The 23,276-nt window shown below is 30.2% G+C and overlaps 1 protein-coding gene across 3 annotated transcripts; it reads right to left on the reverse strand.

Moving 5' to 3' along the window:
- Window positions 1–10: 10 nt before the first annotated feature.
- Window positions 11–19,004, reverse strand: LOC142322015 (epoxide hydrolase 4-like). 3 transcript variants are annotated; one of them, XM_075360595.1, is made up of 5 exons: window positions 18,773–19,004; window positions 16,783–16,907; window positions 11,729–11,841; window positions 10,205–10,373; window positions 11–4,325 (listed from the first exon to the last, which is right to left on the reverse strand). In XM_075360595.1, the coding sequence occupies exons 2-5, from the start codon at window positions 16,857–16,859 to the stop codon at window positions 4,142–4,144; spliced, it is 543 nt and encodes a 180-aa protein (XP_075216710.1). In that variant the 5' UTR covers window positions 16,860–16,907; window positions 18,773–19,004; the 3' UTR covers window positions 11–4,141. The 3 variants fall into 3 exon arrangements, with proteins under 3 accessions (XP_075216710.1, XP_075216709.1, XP_075216711.1); XM_075360594.1 differs by lacking the exon at window positions 18,773–19,004 and adding an exon at window positions 18,423–18,540; XM_075360596.1 differs by lacking the exon at window positions 18,773–19,004 and adding an exon at window positions 18,377–18,485.
- Window positions 19,005–23,276: the final 4,272 nt, after the last annotated feature.

Genomic DNA, 23,276 nt, shown 5'->3' on the forward strand with positions numbered 1-23,276 from the left:
ATTTAATAATGTTTTATTGTGACAAAAAGAATATAAATTATGTTATAATATTATAATATTTTATCGTAACTAAAAAGCGATTTAACCTAATGATTTAAATATAAAATTGTAATTTATATTATAAATATTTAAATAAGTACTTAATCATATATTTTAATTAAAAACAAATAAATATACAACAATTAAAAGGTTACATTTCTTTAAAAGTATAGTAATAAAATAACAAACACTTTCTTAATTCTTTATTTTATAAGTATACCATGTAGTAAAAAATAAATTAACCTATTGTAACTTTGGAAGTTTATAAAAAATTTCTTTTTATTAATTGACTGCATTACATTTTTCTTTTTGTTATTAACATTTCTTAATTTTTTAAGTTTATAATTTTATTTAAAACTTTTGCTATTTGCAATCAAAAATAAAGTAAACATTTGTTCAGAGTTAAATGAAGATTAGAAGATAATCTATGTAGCTAGAAACCATAATTCAAGTTCATCAATATTGTTCAGCCTGTTAGAAGGAGAGTACAAGGAACACAAAGACAAAATTAATATGATAATGCAGTACCATTATATAATCTTCTACCATTAATAATCTTTGGCTAACAACTGATACACAATTGTGTAATATTGGGATTGAGGAAAATATTTCTTTGTATTTTCCCAGTAGGATGGCTTTAGGATCATATAACTTTGGTAATATTAATCATATTTGTTAACACTTACGTGCTTTTGAAAGGTGACATCTCTGAGTATTTTTAGTAAGTTTATGAGTATTGGAAAGTCTCCAACTGGAATTCATCACCTCCCACTCAAATGACATTGAGAAATTATAGAATGTATGTCAGCCCCATTAGTTCAACAATTATGCTGGTACAAATATATGTCTCCGTTATACATGTGAGACCGTCAAGTGTCAAAATAAATAGATTTTTTTGACAAGTCAATTAAGATTCAAAACAAAACCTTAGAGAAATATTTATCAATTGATTTCTATCTCCTATATTAGCAAATCCCATCTCATTTGTTTAGTTATCAAAAACCATTCTGTATAATAAATTTTCTGTTTAAGTTTATGAATAAAGTTTTCTTTCCCAAAAGTAAGCGCACTACATAAAGAAAGGCTTTTGGGTGTTCTAATGGTATGAATGGGGGATGATGAAGTATAATTGATTGGGTTATTTTTTATACATTATTTATTAGTACTTTACACATTATTTGTTCCAAACTTTTTTATGGCTGTGATATATGAAAACTAGAGTCAGAATTATGAGAGTAATAGTGTTCACTACACTGTTAGTCCTTGATGTAAATGAAGTGAAGATTTCAATTATAGACTTATAGGGTTGAACATCACCAGCGTTTCAAAAAGCTTGAAATGCTGGTATGCAACAGTATATAAACTTATTAAAAAAGGCAACGGGAAATCGCTTTGCAGGTAACCATGCACTAGTAAACCTAAAATTAGAGTTTGATATCTTGAGTGTGGCATGTCAGTTTTGTGACTGATTTTATCACATGTCAGATTACCTACAACCATTACACATGATTATGACACCTACCACACATTTTTAAACTGTTACTATCATTTAGGATATATTTTAGTTATCTATGGAATGAATTATTTTGTCTATTTATTGTTCTTTTAATGACCATCAAGAAAAACAAAAGTAAGTCAAAAGTCACTAGATAAAACAACAAAATGAGCTGACTTTTACTGTAATGAAGGTGAAGTCTTCATTAAAAAATTGAGAAGTGAATGGAGCATAATCTACAGCAGAAACTCCACAGTAGGGAAAGCTTAAAATATGTGAGTAAAAAAACACTTTTAGATAATTCTGATAAATGTATAAAGAAATATTGTCTTGTTTTTTAGTAAAAAAAATGTTACGCCTCCTATTCAAAAAACTTTAACTAATTGTTAAAATAAAGAAACAGTTAAAAATTGGAAATGGAGTTATTTACTCTTTGAGTTCAAGTTATTTAATTGAAAGACCTCAGTATCAGCTGTTTTTGGGTGTATTTTTTTTTTCTAAAAACTGATAATTTACTTAAAAGGATAATTCTCAAATAGAATTTAATTTTGAAACTTCTTTATTGAATTCAGATAATACAAAGTACAGCTGTAAATAAGATATTAAATACATTTTTTGAAAAATTAAAAAAGAATTGAAAATAATTTAGTAATATTTTGTAATTCCTTGTAGAAAGTAACCCTATCATCATCTATACCAAGTTCAGATTTCTTATCACTTTATTCTTTCTTTAATTTACCCAAAATCACATTATCACAATAGCAATATTTTCCGTTACTTTTCACTAAAGTTTGAGCGTATATACTATCTATTGTTAATCATGTGCTCTACAACTAGTATTGAATAATATGTAAAAACTTTCAGAGGTGTAATGTTATGACCGAATTGATTACAAACCAAATACATGCGTCTCAAATAATTGTTTATCAAAATACTGTTAGTCTAACATTATGACCACACAAGTTGTTAATTTAAATATTAAAAAGTGTAAAATTTAAATATGAAATATAAAAATAAGTTAACTGAAAAATTAAAAATAAAAAACTGAAAAGTTAACTGAATTGTTACACGACATTACAATATTACATTCTTTGGTTTTTTGGTTTTGTCTGTCCTCAGTAATAGTAATAATGGCAATAAACAGGAATCAGATAATGAGTTACCTTGCCTATTTTAAAATACAATTAAAAAATAATTTGCTTCATTAACTGCAATTAATTATTTTTAGTAAGACATGCATTATGTATATTGTTTTATAATCAATACTCATATGTCAGAACTGAATCAACTTTCTAAATGTACAATATAAAAAATAAGATTTGTAATGCTGATATTTTTAATAAGAACATAAGAACATCTTTTATTCATGCCAGATCATAAACCATATTCCTCCCATGCAAACAAAGCTTAGTCCAATACAGTATTCAGTATTCAATTGTGACAAAGTTTAACAAGTATGAGTGGCATCTGAAATGAAATGCACACTGGAATGTATCAGAAGAACAAAATTTCATATAAAGTGACACAGGTGTTGCCATCTTTTAGTTTCATTCCCCTGCTAACATTACAAAACTTGTTTACTTATGTCCTCATATTCTGTCAGTCACCATTATTATAGAATCAAGTATACCTGCTATGTTAATGCATCCTAATATATAGAGAATGAATTTTTAATGGCAGAAAAAATGAACGTTAGTGACATTCATTGTCATCTAAAATGTTATTTACATTGATGAAACTGTTGACTGAAGTCTTTCAGCAGGCGAATAGTAGAATTTTGTACATTAAAAGCTGATAAAGCGAATATGGAGGATGAACCTCACCATGGTCCATTAGTTTTTATGACTGATGAGAAACACCAAAAAAAGGTGAATAAATGAATTTAAAATGATGCAAACTCATAGAAAGGAACAAACAACAAAAGGAATGTTAAGAACCGTTTCTGAAAAATATCATGACTTCCTTTTCAATATTGTAATGGGAAATGAAACTTGGGTACATCTTTATAACCCAGAAGAAAAACAGCAGAGCATATGGAATACTGGCATTCTGGTTCACCACAATAAAACAATTCAAAACACAATCCTCTGCAATAAAATTTTGTAAATTCTGAACATGTGTATGTGACTTACTTACTGTTACTATTTGGAAACCAGTTTGAAAGTAAATTCCCTTCAATAGATTATGACATTAAGACCCTTTAGGAGACCACAGAAGCAATAATACTACAATACAACACTGCTTGGTCAAACACAACACACTCAACAGTCAAGATTCTTGTGAAGCTAAAATTTGAACCTATTCCTTTCTATCCATACTCAGCAGATTTCTTTCCTCATGATCTTTCTTATTTCTGCAATTAAAGAGAAATATTATTCATTTCATCATCGAAGATGAGTCATGGATCAAGGAAAGACTTCCAGCATTCTTCATTGACAAAATGAGCAAACTAGTTCACCATTGGGAGAAATGTGTAGTTGTAAGTGGTGATTGTTTAGAAAAATAAATGTAAGTTTTTGTAGCAAATGAAATGTGATTTTAAGCCATAATTGTTCCATTTGACTATTTCTTTTTATTTACGAGTGTGTGTTACATTTCCGCCATCCCTCATATGAATAATAAAAATAAATTATTACCAGGTTTAGCAAAAGTAAAACGGTAAGCTTCTTTATCCTCTTCATTGTATGGTGACACTTTTTTCTTAGTATAGAATATTACATTTAGAAATCTTAAATCTCTCAACTGTATAAATAACTCTGGCAAATATGGTATTTGAAAGAAAAAAAAGTACCTGTAAACAATAATAAAATTATTTTCATGTAATCTAAATTGCTGTTAAAATAATTTTTTTTATATTTATGTCTTAAAACTTATAGGTTTTATTCTAATTATAATGTAATTTTTTTATTTAGTATAGAATAACTTAACAATTTAAATAGTCTGGTCGATATTCTAAGAATCTTTACAAATTAAACACATTTTTTTTTTTTTGAATGGGAGGATGTATTTATAAAGAAATCTTTACAAATATATAATTTAAAAGTGTAAAATTTTCTTATTTGTTGATTATTTCCTTAAGTGAAGGCATCTGATAAATGATTTTAGGAAAATTTTTAAAACTTTAAGGAAATTAAACTGAAATAACGAGAAAGAAGACTTGAATGTTATCAGTATAAGAAACGGGTAGACCTGGAACAGAGTAAAAGATAAAGGGAATCTTTGATTAAGAAGAAGTATGTCAGGGAAGTTATTCTGAACCCTTTGATTTCTAACTTTATATGTAAAAGAAGTGGCACAGTAATTGAAGGACAAATTTAAGATTGCAATAGTTATCCGAAGACAAAAAAAGCTGTTCAGATTTTCTCATGACTATGTTTTTTGGTAGAAATAAAAAATGAGTCTGAAGAAATACTAGATGGCATTGATTTAATGCTAATAAAGAAATTCAGTATGAAAATAAACAAGAATAATATAAAAGTAATTTAATATGATGAAAAGCAACATGATGAATTATATGTTAAGATAAATATAATATATTTATCTTACAATAGAAATTACAATTTTGTTAATCAGTTATTAAAAATAACAAGGATCGAAGTAAAGCAGAAATCAAAAGCGATTTGCATAAACAAGAAAAGCTTTAATGCAGACAAAACTCAAGTCTCTTAACAATTATTTTAAAATATGGAGAACTGGTGGGAAAGATTCTGATGTGGTTTTCACCTTTCTATAGAACATTTCTTAAGGAAGGTTTAGGTATGTGAAAAGAGGAAAATCTTCAACTTTATATATACAGTGTTTCTAAAATGATGGGCTGGCTGTACTTTTTCGGATTCTACTTGTAAAACTAAACAAAAAATATCCTTAGGAAAAATGGCAATTTCTCCTTCGTTCTCCCTGTGTCCACCATTTTATTATTTTTATATTAAAATTTGTATCTCAAGTTCAAATAGTTTAAAGTTCGAATAAATTTTTAAACTAACAAAAAATCATGACTTAAATACCGTCGCAAATTACAAAATGGTGGCCATGTTTATTTTCAATCAGTTATATCTCCATAAATATTACTTTTTTCAAAATGTATGTTTCTGCTAAAATATTAAGCTTTTTATTTTCAACAAAATGACATTATTTTTTTTTTAGATCGGTTAACAAAGAGCCGAGTTATGGTGGGAAATTAATGTTTTAATTTTGTGTCTGTTTTAGTGTCCTCCACTTTGTGTTCAATTTGATTAAATATTCTTTTTATTTATTGTTAATTCTAGTATTGTAAATTAGTATCAAATTATTTAATATTAAATTTTATTGTGAGAAAATTATTACTTAATTTGATACTAGAGTTAACAATAAATAAAAACAATTCATATTTAATCAAATTGAATGCAAAGTGGAGCTCATGAAAATTACAACATTAATTTAAATACATCAATTTTCGCCATATCTTGACTATTTGTTATCACATTTTAAAACATAAAACTTCATTTTCTTCAAAATAAAAGGCTTTATATTTTACCAAATTTTGATAAAACTAATATTTATGGAGAAATATGGGATTGAAAAATAAACACGGCTGCCATTTTGTAAATTGCAAAGGTATATAAGTCATAATTTTTTGCTAATTTTATAACTATTACCAAGACGTTTACCATATCACTAATGTGTTCCTCTATCCGAACTTGAGATATAAATTTTTATATAAAAATAATAAAATGACGGACAGGGAGAGAATGAAGGAGAAACTGCCATTTTTCCTAAGGATATTTTTTGTTTGGTTTTAAAAGCAGTATCTGAAACAGTATAGCCATCCTGCCATTTTAGAAACATTTTGCATATGAGTTTCAAATTTTTACTTTTTAAAATAGGTTCTCTGACTCAAAAGATTAGACAAAATGTATATTCCATAAATTATGTTACAGAATAAGTTAAAAAAACTAATTTGATTCCTTAGCAAAATATTGTATTTGCAGGCTCGGCTAGTGTGCAAGAACAAACTATATTGTACCAACTTTAAGAACTATTTGAAAGAAGATATTTTTCTGTAATAAAGAAAAGAGGCTTTGCACCTGGACGCAGCAGTTAGACGCAATACATCAATGGATTAGAAAGAATTCTTAAAAATGTTATGTATAATATAGTATTTAATGGTTGGAAGACCCTGGTCAATAGGAAAAACAAAAAGAAAAAGACGTGTAATGTGGTGTTACAGGAAGTAGTAATTGAAAATTAGATGGGTTGATAAAGTATGTAATAGAGAGATCTTAAGATGAATGAGAGGAGAGAAGAGAAACTTTGTTAGAATCTTCTAAACATTCAAGTCAGATTGTTAGGGTGTATTTACTACAAAAAGAAAATGCTTATATTCAATATAACATATCTATCTTATTAACAATTTATTGAGAAATATTAAGGTTTACCCCATATTATAAACTTTAAACCTTTTTTCTGTATAATTATAGTTTCAATCTATGCGTATTTCATGAAATTCTGTAACAGTTGCAATAAATCACTCTACAAAGGACTCCATTTTCAAAAAGCATCTTCACAACCTGTTTAAAGGAAATCAATTGATTTCCTTTAAAACTGCTATAATTTCAGAGATAAATGAGATTTCATTTCATAAATGAGTACCGTTTTAATTAAATATAGAACACTACACAGACCTTATATTTTTAGTTCAAATTTTTCATTGTAGGGAATTATGAATCAAATTTTATGCTTTCAAGTTAGTGACTGATTAATACTATACTTAATTATGTTATTAAAAAATTACCACTGAACTAAAACAAGGAAGAGGATCATATCAAATCAGTCAAATGACTGATAACTTAATGATAAATAAATACAATATTTAATAATGTTTTGCTTAAACTCTTTTTAACAAATTTTTAGGCTTATTTTAATCATTTTGTGTCTGGATGACCACTTCTAAATTCACATTTCAGGGAATGGATGGTAGTGTTAAACTTACCATATTAATATCCAATACGATTTTTGCAGGATCTTCAGTTGGTATTGAATTCTATAAATACATTAAAACCTATTCATTTTATAATTTGTCAATTTGGTTGTGAATATCAACTATTGGATATTAATATGGTAAGTTTAACTTATCTAATTACTGGTGGTTTATATTTGATACGCTAGAATCAAACATCATATGATCCAAGGATCATATGATGCTCACATGATCTGATGGACCGTCTGCTATTCGCAGTGAGACTTAGAAAAAAGTGGTGTCCTCTGACCTTAGCATGCTGTGTGCAAGGGTTACATCTGGTTAGGAAACAGTACCATCACTGCAGTAGCATCAATGATGTGGTTGTGGAATACCACAAGCGCATGGTAGATGTACCAGCAATTACATGGAAAATATGTTCATGCCATCAAGGAAGCCAAACTCAAATGTTGGCAAGACATGTGCCAAATGTATATAATCAAATGTTGACTACATGCGCGAGATGCAGGGTAGGCAGCCCCTGGCAGCTTGTGAAATCATATTACCGGCCAAAGCCATTGCACATTCTGTCTAGTGTCTGATGTGGGTTTGATGGCCAAGACCACATTTTAATACCTGGGGCAACTTACCAGATTTCTGTTTACATTTCTGTGGATTTCTGTTTCAGATTTACCAGATTTCTGTGGCATTTCTGTTTACTCTATTTCCAGATGCTCTGAAGGGTGAAGCAGAATCGGCGTTAGGGGGGATGGACACCCTTTCCTGACATGCAGGCTGTGGATTCTGTTGATACAGACTGGGTGATTTCTCTAATGGCAATGAGAAATTTACTAGGATTGACCAACTTGACCCAGATTTTTTCACCATCTTTTGCTTGTCATAAGAGAGTCACTTGGTAGATTGTTCTCAAGGTGCCTTACCTGGGGTTGCTTTCTCACTTGTTGGAAGCTGGTTATGTTGAGGGTGCTCTTAAAACCTGGAAGGGATCCTAGTGAGGTCAGCAGTTATCAACCCATCAGCCTCTTGCTGGCTCTCGGTAAGTTGCTGGTACGGCTGGTTGTGGAACGGCTCCAGGGAAGCATCGATATGAATGGAAAGCATTGATATGATCACTTCCTTCCTTGTGTTGGAGTTCTAGCCTCTATGAGTTTTGGAATGTCGCAATGTTCCTGAAGCCCTGCAGGTCGTGGTCTGAGACTATTTATCTATCTGCATGGCTCTGTTCACAAAGACGCATGCCTAGTTGTGGAAAAATTTGTAACCAGGGGAAGCCCACAAGGTTTCATTCTAATCCCCTGCTGTGGAACCTGATTTTTGATGGATTTCTGAGACTGACATTCCCAGAACGGGTCACGGCCCAGGCTTTCACCGATGACTGTCTATTTCAGTTCATGGTAAAAAAAATTAATGACCACAACTGGAAGAAAGAGTGCAGGTGGCCTTGTCAGCTGCAGAAGGCTGAATGGACAATCAAAATTTAAAAAATTTCTGTGCCAAGACAAAGTATATGCTTCTGAAGGGAGCAGACAAATTACCATACAGTCGAAACCCCCACATTAAATATAAAGTCTGTGTAATCAGTCAAGTTAGGGTTCAAAATTACCTAGGTGTTTTGTTTGACGAAATGTTGCTGTTTAGGCACATATTAAACAAGTAGTGGTGGATGCCGTCTCTGTAATGCACAAGCTTAGAAGGATTGGTCAAAAGGATTATGGGCTGTCGGGCCGTTAATTGTACATGGTGAATTGTGGTGTCTTCAAGAGTATCATCACTTTGCTATTTTTGTTATTGTTTTAATTTAAAAAAATTACATCAGAACAATGTAATTTTTTTAAATTTGCTTCAGAAAATTCCTAAATAATTTTTTGCGATATCTGAAAAATTACGTTTTTGGAATATGCTATGTTGGATTTTAGCGTACTAATTTCATATCATATCGAAAATTCATTTTACTTTTTTTTGGACTTGCGAGTAACTGATAAATTTTAACTTTTTACTTATTCAGGAACTGGATAATCTGTAATGAATGAGTCAGTGACGGTTGTCAAATTTATATAGTTCAACTTTTTTTTTCTTTATTTATATTGAAATGATAAAAAAAAATACCATATTATTTTTTCAATTACATAAAAATTATATTAAAAAAATTATATTAAAGCCTAACTCATAAGCCTACCATAATTTCCATTATTCTATTCAAATGTATACTACCTATTATTAGTCTTCCATATCCCTAGTATGGATTCAGTGAGTGTGAAAACCATTATGCACGAGACACTCTGGACTGGAAAGAAAGGATACTGAATGTAGATGAGATGTGGAGAAATTGTCTAACTGAAGCAGAACTGGAAATGAGATTAACAGTGGTATGGATATTAGGGCTTCAAGCTTTCCATTAGGCATCCATCCGATCAAATATTTTATGAAAGTTTGGGTTTCTGGATGGGGCTAAAATACAATATACTAGCATTTTTTTTCACTGTATAGGCATGAAAGTTAAAAGTGGTAGTGTGGTATAGAAAATAGTCAAAGTATTTGAAAAATTTCAAATCTGAAGCAGATTAGAATCCAAAATATCAGATGGAATACAGATATATTTCCAAACCATTTTAAAAATATTTTGGAAAAGAAAGGATTGTAGACATGCTTCAATCTAGTTGAATAGCAAATAAAAAAAATTAATTCTAATATATAATTACATCTAGTTATATTACCATGACATCCTTAATTGTGTAAAACTAGTTGAAATAAATTTTCTAAATATAATGGGATGTGGTGCATTCATTATTACATAACTGTCTACCATTTGACTGTAAATCATGACAAAGAACCATGCAATTATGCCACCCCAATCATGAGCTACTATTGTGGCTTTTTCACGTCCTGAAATGATTGAAATACAAAAATATTTAGTATTAGTTTCTAAAAAAAAAAAAACAAAACAAAAAACACACAAATAAAACAATTAAATATTAGATGTCACAGACCATTATATAACAAATTTTTTATGTTGTTGTTTTATTAATAAAGCTCAAAAGGAAAAACTTTGCTTTTATAAAACAGAAAAAAAAGTTTTTCCAAAAAGTAACACCAAATATTTTAATATTGCTTCCTGAAGTTATGTTCATTAATTAATTAAAATAAAATAGAAACCAAAGAATGTAGTTTTATGAAATTGCTAAAAGTAGATATAAATTACATCTTTATATGTAATCAATGATTTAGAAATCAAAAGCATAATTTCAAACATGTTATAGGTGTTAATTATTACAACCGTAATGGTTGTAGATGACCTAATGTGAGTTACAATTCATTCTGAGAATTACATAAGCATTCTCAAAAATAATAAGCATCCCATGTCGGCCATGTCCCATGTCTTACTAACGAAAGTAAGATAAGAAGTTATTTCCTGTAATCTGCTTCATTAATTAAATGTATGGCTGCATATCAACATGCCAAGTTTTACAGACATTTATATGACATTCAGCTCTATGAATGAAACTTTCTCTGTTCATTGTAGGGACTGGCTATGTAATGAACATCATGATTAAGAGAGAGACTTAGATTGGTGCTTTTTGTATGTCATGTACTTACTTTATAGTGGATGGGCCATATATAAACTTGGTCTCAGCCATCTGACACAATATGTGTCAGAAGATAAAGTGTCAGTTGAAAGAAGTCTTTTTTAAGCCTTATTTAAATATTGACTTTTACAAGTCATGAGGTTAAAAACAGCTACTAACAATTTATTAACCCTGGTCCTGAGTAAGTTCTGGTCCAGAGTATGCTACTCTGATAGCAGATTGTCTTTCTTAATTCCAGCCTGGCAATATTTTAAGTAAAGATATAGCCAAAATTGATAAACTCCAATTTTTGAAGTCAGGCTTTTATTTGAATTTTAATATATTTGTTGTTTTTCATTTGTATAAGGGAGCTTTTACATTCCCTTCTTGATTAGTTCTACTTTATTTATAAATTATTTACAATCTGATTCAAACCTGATACAAAAACCATGAAAGCATCCTGACATTGATTATACATTTTGTTAAGTTACGATAATTTTATATTACTGTTACTGTTCATTAATACTTGTTATTTGTAGGTAATAATAATTTTAGGATCCTATTAGAAGCATCCAACTTTTAAATTCTAGCAGTAAATGTAATATAAGTGCTGTCATGTTACTTAGATATTATAGTAATTAAAAAAAAATAAATAAATAAAAAATATATATTTACCTAAAGCATTAATAAGATTTTTTACATCTTCAACAAGGTATTTTATCTGATAATACTTTCTTCCAGCTGGTTTCTCAGAATCACCATTTCCCCGTAGATCTGGTGCAATTATCCTATGCAGTTAAATTTAATTAAATGTTAATAAAAATACCATTGTGCATTGTTAAATATTTAAAAAAAAGGCCTATCGACTTAGTCTAATGGAAAATTAATTTTTCCAAATCAGTTGTTAACAGCTGATTATCAAAGCCGATGGTTCTAAGGTTCAAATCCTAGTAAAGTAAATTGCTTTTATATGGATTTGAATACTAGACAGATTACTGGTGTACTTCAGTGGTTGGAGTTCAATTAACCACATGTCTCAGGAATGGTCGACCTGAGTCTGTACAAGATTTCACCTCATTTACAAATAATACATATCATCCTCATCTCACTGGGCCATGGGGAGGGTTTGCTTATTGTTCACTAGTTGAACAGATATACACATTAGAAAAATAAAAAAATATTTAAATAGCAATATTAAATTAATCATATTAACAATTTTTTTCTACCTTTACAATTTGTTCTTCATGTTACAGTCACAATAAAGGAAAAACTCTTACAGTAGCTAATGTTCTTTAACTAACTATAATTAAACATTGAGCTGTTTCTAATTGTATCTTTACAATTATTAATGTTGCTCTTAAATAGTAGTATAGCTGTGGTTATTAAATGCTAATAAAACCAACAGCATGTGGTGAATCTGCACCTGACATTGTTTAATTTTGCTAAGATACATGAATCAGTTTATTAAACAAACATGGCTTCAACAACTGACAAAATCAAAAAAGGTGGAGGTAGATTTCACCAGTGCAAATAGGGGATACAAAAGATTTCCATCTTAAAGTAACGAAAAACTTCAAATTTACTCAACACGACAATGGTTGCATGAGAAAAAAAGTTTCTCATGTTTAGCATACAAGACCCATCTTCTTACAATTCCAGAAAAATTTTGTTCATACCTTACCGTAAGGGTTGGTCATATCAAAAATTGTTTCAGACAAAAGTTTTAGGTAATGTTTGGATCACTTTAAACTGATTCAATGCTGTGCCTATTAAAGGAAGTATGATTTTTTGTCTTCAAAAACCCATTTTTCCACCCCCTGGGCCAATGGTTGGTTATATCAAAAAACATTCCTTATTAAGTTTTAGGCTCTTATTCAAAACCAACCAGGTTGGTCTAGTGGTGAACTAGTCTTACCAAATCAGATGATTTGGAAGTAGAGAGTTGCAGCGTTCAAGTCCTAGTAATGTCAGTTATATTTATACGGATTTGAATACTAGATCGTGGATACCGGTGTTCTTTGGTGTTTGGGTTTCAATTAACCACACATCTCAGGTATGGTATAACTGAGACTGTACAAGACTTACATTTATAAATTATTTCGAGATATATATTTATGAACTCTTTTTTATCCGGTAATTTACAATTTGGTAGTATATTTTGAAGTACGTGCCCAGTCAGTACATAACACGTTTTGCTAAGATAGTTTTATTTTATAGAAATATAAGTTATCCAAGTACAAAATATGGTTGGCACTCTTAGGAAAAATACGACACAATATTACCAATGTATTCCAATATCTTTTTCCCCTGGTAGTCTTGTACCACTTCCCTTTCCTGACTAATATTCAAATCTATATGCGGGCCCTACAGTGTTAAAGAGCACAAATAATTTATAATCTACCTGAACGGTAATTACCGGATGCTAAACAGGAAAAAGAAAGAAAAGGCCCACATTCAAAGAATAGTAGGAACCTTTAAACGATTAATAAAAACGTTATAGATATTTTATTTTATCGAAAAAGCCCCCTCCATTTCCACCACCATGATCCAATTTTGCCCATTAACGAACTCGACAGGGATTTTAGGTCGTTGTCTATTTTGTATCAATTTGAAAATGATTGACGCAAAATTATGACAGTTATCGTGTCCACAAGAAAGTGAAATATATATATATTTATAAGAGGGACATTCAATAATTAAAGAGACAAATTGATGTAGAAATGAAACAATTTGAAGGAGGAGTTTTGTACTTTCACGACTTTGGATTGGCATCATTGGGATGAGCTGGGAACAGCTGAGGAATAAAAATTGTTTGGTTTATAACCTCAAATATTGCATTTAACGATGACGTGCTGCTTGAAGTTTCCACATTAGTTGAGCAACGTTCAGTGATCTGTTTTTTGCATTCCAAGGTGAAAAACCGGCTGAAATCTTTTCTCGAGTGATTATAAAGTGTGTAATTAAAGTGCAGTTTAATCGTAGTAATATAAGTGCTCTGAGACAGTAAAAAGTGATCTATATGAGACACTTTTGAAAAGTTAAAATTTAAAAGCACTCATGATCAAGTGATAAAATAATTTATTGTGAAAACTAGTTGAAATGAATCTGTGTTGTTAAAAACAATAAAAATTAATTAACCAATAAATAATCTACTAGAAAATAATGAAGGTAAGCTTATTTCTTCCAGTGTTATGTTAGCATTTAGTGTAAGTAGGGAACATGCGTGATAGCATAGACTTCTAATAAGGAATTAAATGTAGGACCTCTAATACATGTTGCATTTCTACTACGTACGTAGAGTATTTTTATTTATTTATAAAAAATGCCATTTTAAAAATATTTTTCCCTAATTTTTGGTATTTTAATAATATAATATGCTTTATATGTTTATTTTTTAAAATGAAAACAAAAAATCATTTATTTAAGAGTTAACTTAAAAATTATCACTTTCAAATCTTTCAATCATTTCCACAGCAAATTCTTTTATAGCAGTATGAACTAGTGGTATAATGTGCTGCAATATTTGTAATTTATAATGTCGCAATTTTAATAATTTCAAAACATCATGAACGGTAGTTCACGGAAGATTTAACTCGTACGCTGCACTTAGAATTGAATTTCCAGGTCTGTGAACAAAAGACTGATGAATGGTCTGTTTTTTCATCTGATGTACTAGGCTTGCCTGCACTTATGTTGAATACTGCCAGTTTCTTTAAATTTATCATGCCATACACGAATACTTGTTCTAGAGGGAGGCTGTAAGTTATACAGAGTTCTAAAATTGCATCAAACTTTTATGTCGGATTTTGGTTCAATAATCTACTCTACACACAGTGCTTTCATCTGTGAATTCATAGCGACTGACGACATATGCAGTTACGTATGAAGTGCTATGTAGTATTTGCAGAGGAAAACTTTGAGTTACCCGTTAAAGAGAGCCCAACCATTCACTGATAGCACTATCACTTTTTTTTTAATAAGACATCCAAATTGTTCAGATAATTCTTGGGACACTACTCCATATGAAAAAAAAAATATATATATATATATATTGGTGCCGATATTAATATTCAATATCACAATATTTATATTTTATTTAGTTTTTAAATGATTAAAGTTTGCAATAATATTATTTTATTTAAAATTAATTTAAAAAAAATATTTTCTCCTTAATTGTTTAAATTATATTTTATAATTCTTTTTGACAGATTTCACCAAAAAACTTAACATATCATATAATACAACCAAACTAAAAGAGTGGCAAGATGTATGATATAGGTCTATGAAAATAACCCATCGGTTTGGTCTAGTAGTTAACGCGTCTTCCCAAATCAGCTGATTTGGAAGTCGAGAGTTACAGCGTTCAAGTTCTAGTAAAGCCTGATATTTTTACATGGTTTTGAATACTAGATCGTGGATACCGGTGTTCTTTGGTGGTTGGGTTTCAATTAACCACACATCTCAGGAATGGTCGAACTGAGACTGTACAAGATTGCACATTCATACATATCATCCTCTGAAGTATTACGTTATGGTGATTAAAAAAAAAGTCAACTGTACCTGAGATATGTGGTTAATTGAAACCCAATCGCCATAGAATACCAGTATCCATGATCTGAATGTGTTAAACAATAAAGTCATTAAGATAACTTAATATCCCTCCCCTGATGGGGAGCTCCCAAATTTAAAAAAATTTAATTTTTTTTTAAAAATTAATTTTAATTTATTTAATCAATTTATTTATTTATTCAATTTTAATCATTAAAAAGGCCTGCTGTTGCATGAACCTCCAAATTTTACAAAAATTAAAAACATAAAATTGTGATTAAACTAATTAATTTAGTAAATTAATTTTGTGATTAAACTTGCTGGCTATGCCACACAGTTTTTCCAAAACTGAATTATATCCTGACCGATGAGGACAGGAAAGTTAAGGAATTGACTTCTGAATTTTCTTTATTTTTATTTTATAAACGCCCGTAGAAATACCTTTTTTTAAATATCACTGTGTAAATATTATCATTTCTTTTATTTACTTTTTTATACATTTCTTATATATTCAATGATTATGATCGTTAAACTATCAAAATGGTCATATAGTTTAAATTTTAAGTTAAAAAGTTATTGTAAATCGCTTTTTAGTATTTTCTCGTTTTCCAATGTATAAAAATAAATTAGTATCCTTTTGTGTGGGAAATTATATATATAAGAGAATGAATAAATAAATAATTAAACTTAACTTTTCAAGCATAAAAAATATTAGCAATTGTCATTTGCATACAGCTAAAAATTTATGGTGATTTTTACTTAATTTATTTATTTATTCATTTTCTCACACTGACTTTTTGTTTAAAAAAGAGAAAATTAAATGATGCTTAACTTTTCCTGAGAAAATAAAAATAATTGAAAATAATAAACACTGTACTTATTGCCTTGATTTGTTTATGTTGGCTATGAAATTACATAATTATTCTATTAGTATGATCCCATAATCTTTAAAATTAAAATATATATATATTCTTTTCTTATTCTGTGGGACCTCCAGATGAAAGGCCAAGACACTACCACTTGCATCACAGAAGCTGGCATAACCTAAATATATTACAACGTATTTACCAAGGTGGACGTTGATGGTACTTATTATTTACTTATATAATGCTAATAATTTCTTTTTTTTTAAATTTGTTTAGGGAATATCTTAAATAACGACTTAAATATACATAACTGACCAAAAGTCCTTTGAAAATTGTTTTATTTGATGACGCCATGAATACCAGAATTCTGGGAATCCGTGTAACATAATCATTAATGGTTTAGTGGGATCGCCTTTTTCAACATAGTGCAGTTTTACATTCTGTAAACAAATAAAATGTAATGAAAATATTAAAATTTGCAGTAAGAAATCAAAAGACACAGTTGTAATATATATATATCATACAGGTGGAGCAGAGAAATAGGATGGTTCTAAAACTTATATTATTCGGCCAATTTGAGTGGGTAAGCAGGGCGGATGGGGACATTCTGTTCTTTTGTTCATAGCATTTCACTTTCAGTCGGCATCATGCAGTCGTGTACGTTAAAGCATTGTGTTTTTGCATGCGACTGTTTGTGAAGAATGATAAATCAGTGACCACAGTCAGTGTGAGTTTTGACGCATATTTAATATCCACCGTGACTTTGTTACCACTTGTAACACAATATTATATTAGCTTAATAATGTTCGTTCAGAATGCTCACTGAAGAAAAACAAACCATCAGGTGCCCTCCATGTACAGTACATACTCCAGAAAATGTGGAAAAGGTTAGAGCAACCATGTTTATGAAGTCCAGGCCGCTGTACTCGGAGACATGTTGAGAAACTTCAAATCAGCCATTGCTTGGTGAGGCAAATTTAATATGAAGAACTACATTATCATCCATACAAGTAAGCGGTTGTGCAGAAGATAAAAGAAACAAATTACCTTCAGCGACTGAATTTTGCATCCACTACGTAATCACTTTATGTGGAAAATGAAAACATTGTCTTGTTGATGACTGATAAACCTCATTTTCACCCAAGTGGTGAATTTGCCAATAAGCTTTTTTCAGCAAAAATTAACAATTTTGTGATAAATTAAAAACCATCTTATTTCCTTGCTTCACTCTACATGTGTGTGTGTGTGTGTGTGTGTGTGTATGTATGTATGTATATATCATCATTATCTCTGATATATATTACAGTTTTCATTTATTCGCTTATTTTATTAAGATTTCAAATGCCTTCTTATATATTCGTAGTCAATGCTTACTTTTTCTTTATCACATTGTTCATATTTTATGCGTACCTATTTTCATTAATGTAATTGTGAATATACTTATAATGTAAAAATTATCACCTTTGTCTTAAAAACAATAGTCACCTCTGTTAGAACTGAACTTAATTACATGGAAAAAATTCACCTCTGTTAGAACAGAAAACAGAACTGTTTTCCTGTATCTCAATACAATACATAATAGTTATGTTACGATATACCTATAATGGTAACTGGAAGTGGTTTTATATCCTTTTCCTGATAATTTTAATAAATTACTGACCCATTTAATGTTTCTTTCTACTGATTTTTTTTTTTTACTGACCCAATTGATTTTTATTATAATTTATTTAAAATGCAATTAATAAATTTTCTGACAAACAATATTTTTTTTGAGTTTTTAAATAATTTCAATAAAAACAAAGAAAAAGTATTCAAAAAACTGCATGGTTTTACATTAAATTTACTTTATTAATTATGAATTACAAATAAATGTATTTTATTACATGGAAGTGAAACTAAGTTTTTTTACCTCTTAATCTAAATCAATATAAGCACCGCTTACAGCACCTACTCACATCAAACCGATAATTCACCTCATTCCACACTCTCGTGAGCATGTCTGCAGGAATTGCTTCAACAGCTGCTGTTATTCTTTCCATCAAATTTTACATCGTAATATAAGTATAATTTTTAATGATCAATTTACAATAAACTTTTGAAAAGTAGACATATTTTTAAACAACCACAAGATATACATAATTATCCCTACTTTTAATCTAGATGCAAATTACAATGGTTTTTGGTATTTCATTTTTTTAAATACATGTTTAATCCATTTTACTTTAACGTGTCTTCATGTACATCACTATAACACAGATTATTATTTTAGATCTAATCTGGAAATATTTCAAGGTTTATTACTTACATCATTCACATAATCGACACGCGTTTGTTACTGATTTATAGGTTATAACGATCAAATTGAAAAATCATCACAGTTACTTAAGATATATGTTTGAAATTTAATAAAAAAGACCCCCAAATAATAATGAACACGGTTCCGGGAGGTGCCTTTGCCTCTAGTCGCCAGACGAGGGAAATGCCAGGCCCGGCTACGCCGTTCCCGTCCTCCATCTCCCAGCAACCGGGACTCGGTTCTTTGTGCTTCGCCTCTAACGGGGACGGCCCCGCCGGGACTCAGTCATTTAGCTCAGGGACTCGAGAGTCCCCGCACTTCAATACCGTCCACCCGTGCAAGCACGGGCGAACGGCAACTCCTTACGGATATTTATACTTTAAATATATAATATTTAAAGTATAAAAAACTAACTCGGTCTGGCTGGGTCTCGAATTCGATCGCCCTATTGTCTCTGAACCTGGTGCGTCAAGCCTCGCAGCTACACCAGTCTGCTGAATGCACAAGCAAATTTTTTTGTATGTAAGTTGTGAAATTACATCAGTTTAGTTAGTGCCGACCATCTTGCCGCTAGTATCGCCACACCCGCGCGAATTAAATATGTAGGGCGCGCGCGCTTTAGTTAAAATCATTGTATTAAATGAACGAAAAACTATTATATTTAAATAAAATGATAAGTATTTTAAATTACGTTGGGTGTGTAAGCCTTGAATCAGAAACAACTCACAGTTGTAGGATTTTCCGGATCGACTGAAAAGTCCTAAAACTACGTTTTCACGTTTATTTTTTGCCCCCACGTATTTACCTTAACATTATTTTACGTGTTTCTATTTTAATTAATTAATTAATATAAACTTTAATTAAACCTTATTTTTATTTTTCTATGAATCGTGCATTTTGTGATGCTGCTCAAGGTTTTACGAAGGTTTCCCTTAATCTATCCAGGCAAATATTGTAGCTGTTTCTTATTTTTTTCCTAGATCAGAACACCTGTCTGATCCTAAAGTAATCTATGTAGTACGTATTATGATGTACCGAATAAAATAAAATATTTAACTTTTTTTTCAATCTGATTCAGTTCAGGATGATAAGCTATCGTCATTTCTATTTGTAACTGGTTCTGGTATTTCCCATTTCATTACAATAGAAGCTGAAGCAACTTTAATACGGAAAGTTAATTGCAGTTGTGCGGTAACTTAATATAAAAAATGTCTGATAATTAATACTGAATGGATAAAGGAAATTTTGGTTATAACCAAGAAATGAAGTAATATAAAAACATGTTTTATTTTCTGATGACTCCACGTTTGTATACCTCACACAATATATAATTACGGTTACGATTGTTTACATTTTCAAATCGCATTTTATGTTATTAATGTGCGTGAATCATTGTTTATATTATGTCTGTTAAAAATATTCAGGGAAGTATGTTTTGTTAATAAATAATTTACTAATAGTATATTAAAATTCGTATAAAAAAAAACATTTGATTTAAAAGAAAAATGTATTAATTCACAACATAGGTTTGAAACTTGTACATGGAAAGTAAATCGTAACAAAAGTGAACTTAGGTGGAATAAAGAGAACCAGTAGAAAACCTTGGTTTTCAGAGGATATATTGCAGCTGATGGATGACCTTGGAAAATATAAGAATGCTAGTGATGAAGAAAGTAAAAGGAACTATCAACAATTAAGAAATACTATAAACAGGAATGCAAACTAGCGAAAGAAGAGTGGGTTAAAGAAAAGTGTTCCAGAAGTGGAAAGAGAAATGATCACTGGAAAAATAAAAGGAGCATGCAGGAAAGTTAAGGAGAATTTTGTGGTACATAAATTAAAATCTAATAATGTGTTAAAAAAATGGTACACTGATTTATAATACAAAAGGAAAGGTCGATAGGTAGGTGGAATATATTGAAGAGTTATACAGAGGAAATGAATTAGAAAGTGGTGTTATATAGGAAGAAGAGGAAGTCAGGAGAAACAATACTGAGATCTGAAGTTAAGAGAGCATTAAAAGATTTGATTGGTAGAAAGGCTCCTGGAATAAACGGAATATCTGCAGAATTACTACACAGTGCAGGTAAGGAAGCAATAGGTAGATTATACAAACTGTTGTGTAATATTTACGAAAAAGGGGAAGTTGCATCAGATTTCAAAAAGAGTGTTATAGTCATGATACCAAAGAAAGCAAGAGCAGATAAATGTGAAGAATACAGAACAATTAGTTTACAAAGTCACGCATCAAAAAATCTTAACTAGAATTCTGTACAGAAGAATTGAGAGAAGAATAAAGAAGTGTTAGGGGAACACGATGAGGTTTCAGGAAAAGTACAAGGGCAAGGGAAGCAATTTTAGCGCTCAGATTAATAATAGAAGGAAGAGTAAACAAGAAAAAAACCAATATACTTGGAATTTATAGATCTTTTTTCTTTCTTTTTCCTGTTTAGCGTCCGGTAACTACCGTTTTAGATAATTCTTCGGAGGATGAATGAGGATGATATGTATGAGTGTAAATGAAGTGTAGTCTTGTACATTCTCAGTTCGACCATTCCTGAGACGTGTGGTTAATTGAAACCCAACCACCAAAGAACAGTATCCACGATCTAGTATTCAAATCCATGTAAAAATATCTGGCTTTACTAGGACTTGAACGCTGTAACTCTCGACTTCCAAATCAGCTGATTTGGGAAGACGCGTTAAACACTAGACCAACCCGGTGGGTTAGAATTTATAGACCTAGAAAAGGCATTCGATAACATAGACTGGAATAAAATGTTCAGCATTTAAAAAAAATTAGGAGTCAAGTACAGGGATAGAAGAACAATTGCTAACATTTAATGGAACCAAACAACAACACTACTATTGAAGAATATAAGAAAGAAGCTGCAATAAAAAAGGCAGTCTGACAAGGATGTTCCCCATTCCAGTTACTTTTTAATTTTTACATAGAGCAAGCAGTTAACAATGTTAAAGAGCAATTTAGATCCAGAGTAACAGTACAAGGTAAAAAGATAAAGATGCTATGATTTGCTGATGATAATAGTAATTCCAGCTGAAAGTAAAAAAGATTTGGAAAAAAACAATGAACGACATGGATAAGTGCTATGCAAGAACTGGAAATAAACAAGAACAAAATGAAAGTAATGATATGTTCTAGAATTAATGTAGATGGACCACTGAATATAAAAGTAGGAAGAGAAAAGATTACGGAGCTAGAAGAATTTTGATATTTGAGAAATAGAATTACTAAAGATGGACAAAGTAGGAGTGATATATAATGCTGAATAGCACAGGTAAAATGAGCTTTTAGTCAGAAATATAATTTACTCACATCAAAAATTAATTTAAATGTCAGGAAAACATTTTTGAAAGTATACGTTTGGAGCGTCGCTTTATATGGAAGTGAAACTTGGACGATCGGAGTACCTGAGAAGAAAAGATTAGAAGCTTTTTAAATGTGGTGCTGTAGGAGAATGAAAAATCAAATGGGTGGATAAGTGACAAATGGTGTTGCGGCAAATTAATGAAGAAAGAAGCATTTGAAAAAATATAGTTAAAAGAAGAGACAGAGTTATATAGGTCACATATTAAGGCATGGGATAGTCGCTTTAATATTGGAGGGACAGGTAGAAAGAAAGGAAAAGTTTTGCAGGCAGGCAACATTTGAAATATGTAAAACAAATTGTTAGGGATGTAAGATGTAGGGAGTTTTAAATAAAACAACACAGTTATTAATGTTTCATGTGGTGCTACTGTACTGTATCTGCAATGGCGGCTTTGAACAAAGTTGTTTGGTGTTCTCACAACAATGTTGAAAGCTCTGCCCCCCATTTACTTTTAGATGTCATAGGCAATGGAGATAAGTTTTAAATATTTGTGCTATATTATATTTTATTTGAGTACCTACTCAAATAGAAGAAAAATTAAATAAATAAATGGGTAGTAGGTGAAGATAAATAAATTCACTTAGTACTTGTATGGTTTTATAACATGTCCATTATTATTATTATTATTATTATTATTAAATATTTACGAACAAATCTTTGTTATAACAAAATAAATATTGGTTGTTTATTCTGATTAAACTACAGCATGTTCTCACAAAAAAATTTAAGCACAGACCATAGAAGCAAAATGACTCTTCTGGCATTTGCCTGACAACCAAGGGAAACCATGGAAAAACCTTGGTCAGAACATCGACAATATTTTAAACCAAACAGCATTACAAAAAAATAAACGTTACGACCAGAAATAATTATAAGTTCTTCCAATTATATTACATTCTGAAATAAAATAAATCAAGAAAGAAAAATCGCGTATTTTTTTGAACATATTTTTGTCAGGATGGAGCCCTACATTAGTTAACATCAAACATTTACTATTGTCTTTACACATTCATGATTATAAATATAAATAAGAACAAACCCTTGTTTTGATATACAAAAAATTATGTTTTAATACCTAATGTATATTTGTTGGGCAACATGAAAATTTTTATTCATAATAT

The sequence above is a fragment of the Lycorma delicatula genome, chromosome 3, assembly GCF_047948215.1.
Source record: "Lycorma delicatula isolate Av1 chromosome 3, ASM4794821v1, whole genome shotgun sequence".
NCBI classification, from domain to species: Eukaryota; Metazoa; Arthropoda; class Insecta; order Hemiptera; family Fulgoridae; genus Lycorma; species Lycorma delicatula.

Bases quoted from the DNA above. Each gene is read 5' to 3' on its own strand.
- LOC142322015 (XM_075360594.1), bottom strand. From the start codon at position 18,506: ATGGAAAGAATAACAGCAGCTGTTGAAGCAATTCCTGCAGACATGCTC. The intron at 16,908-18,422 runs GTGAGTAGGTGC...ATTTGTTTACAG, and splicing joins AGGTGAATTATCGGTTTGAT to AATGTAAAACTGCACTATGT. The intron at 10,374-11,728 runs GTAAATATATAT...CAATCATTTCAG, and splicing joins AAATCTTATTAATGCTTTAG to GACGTGAAAAAGCCACAATA.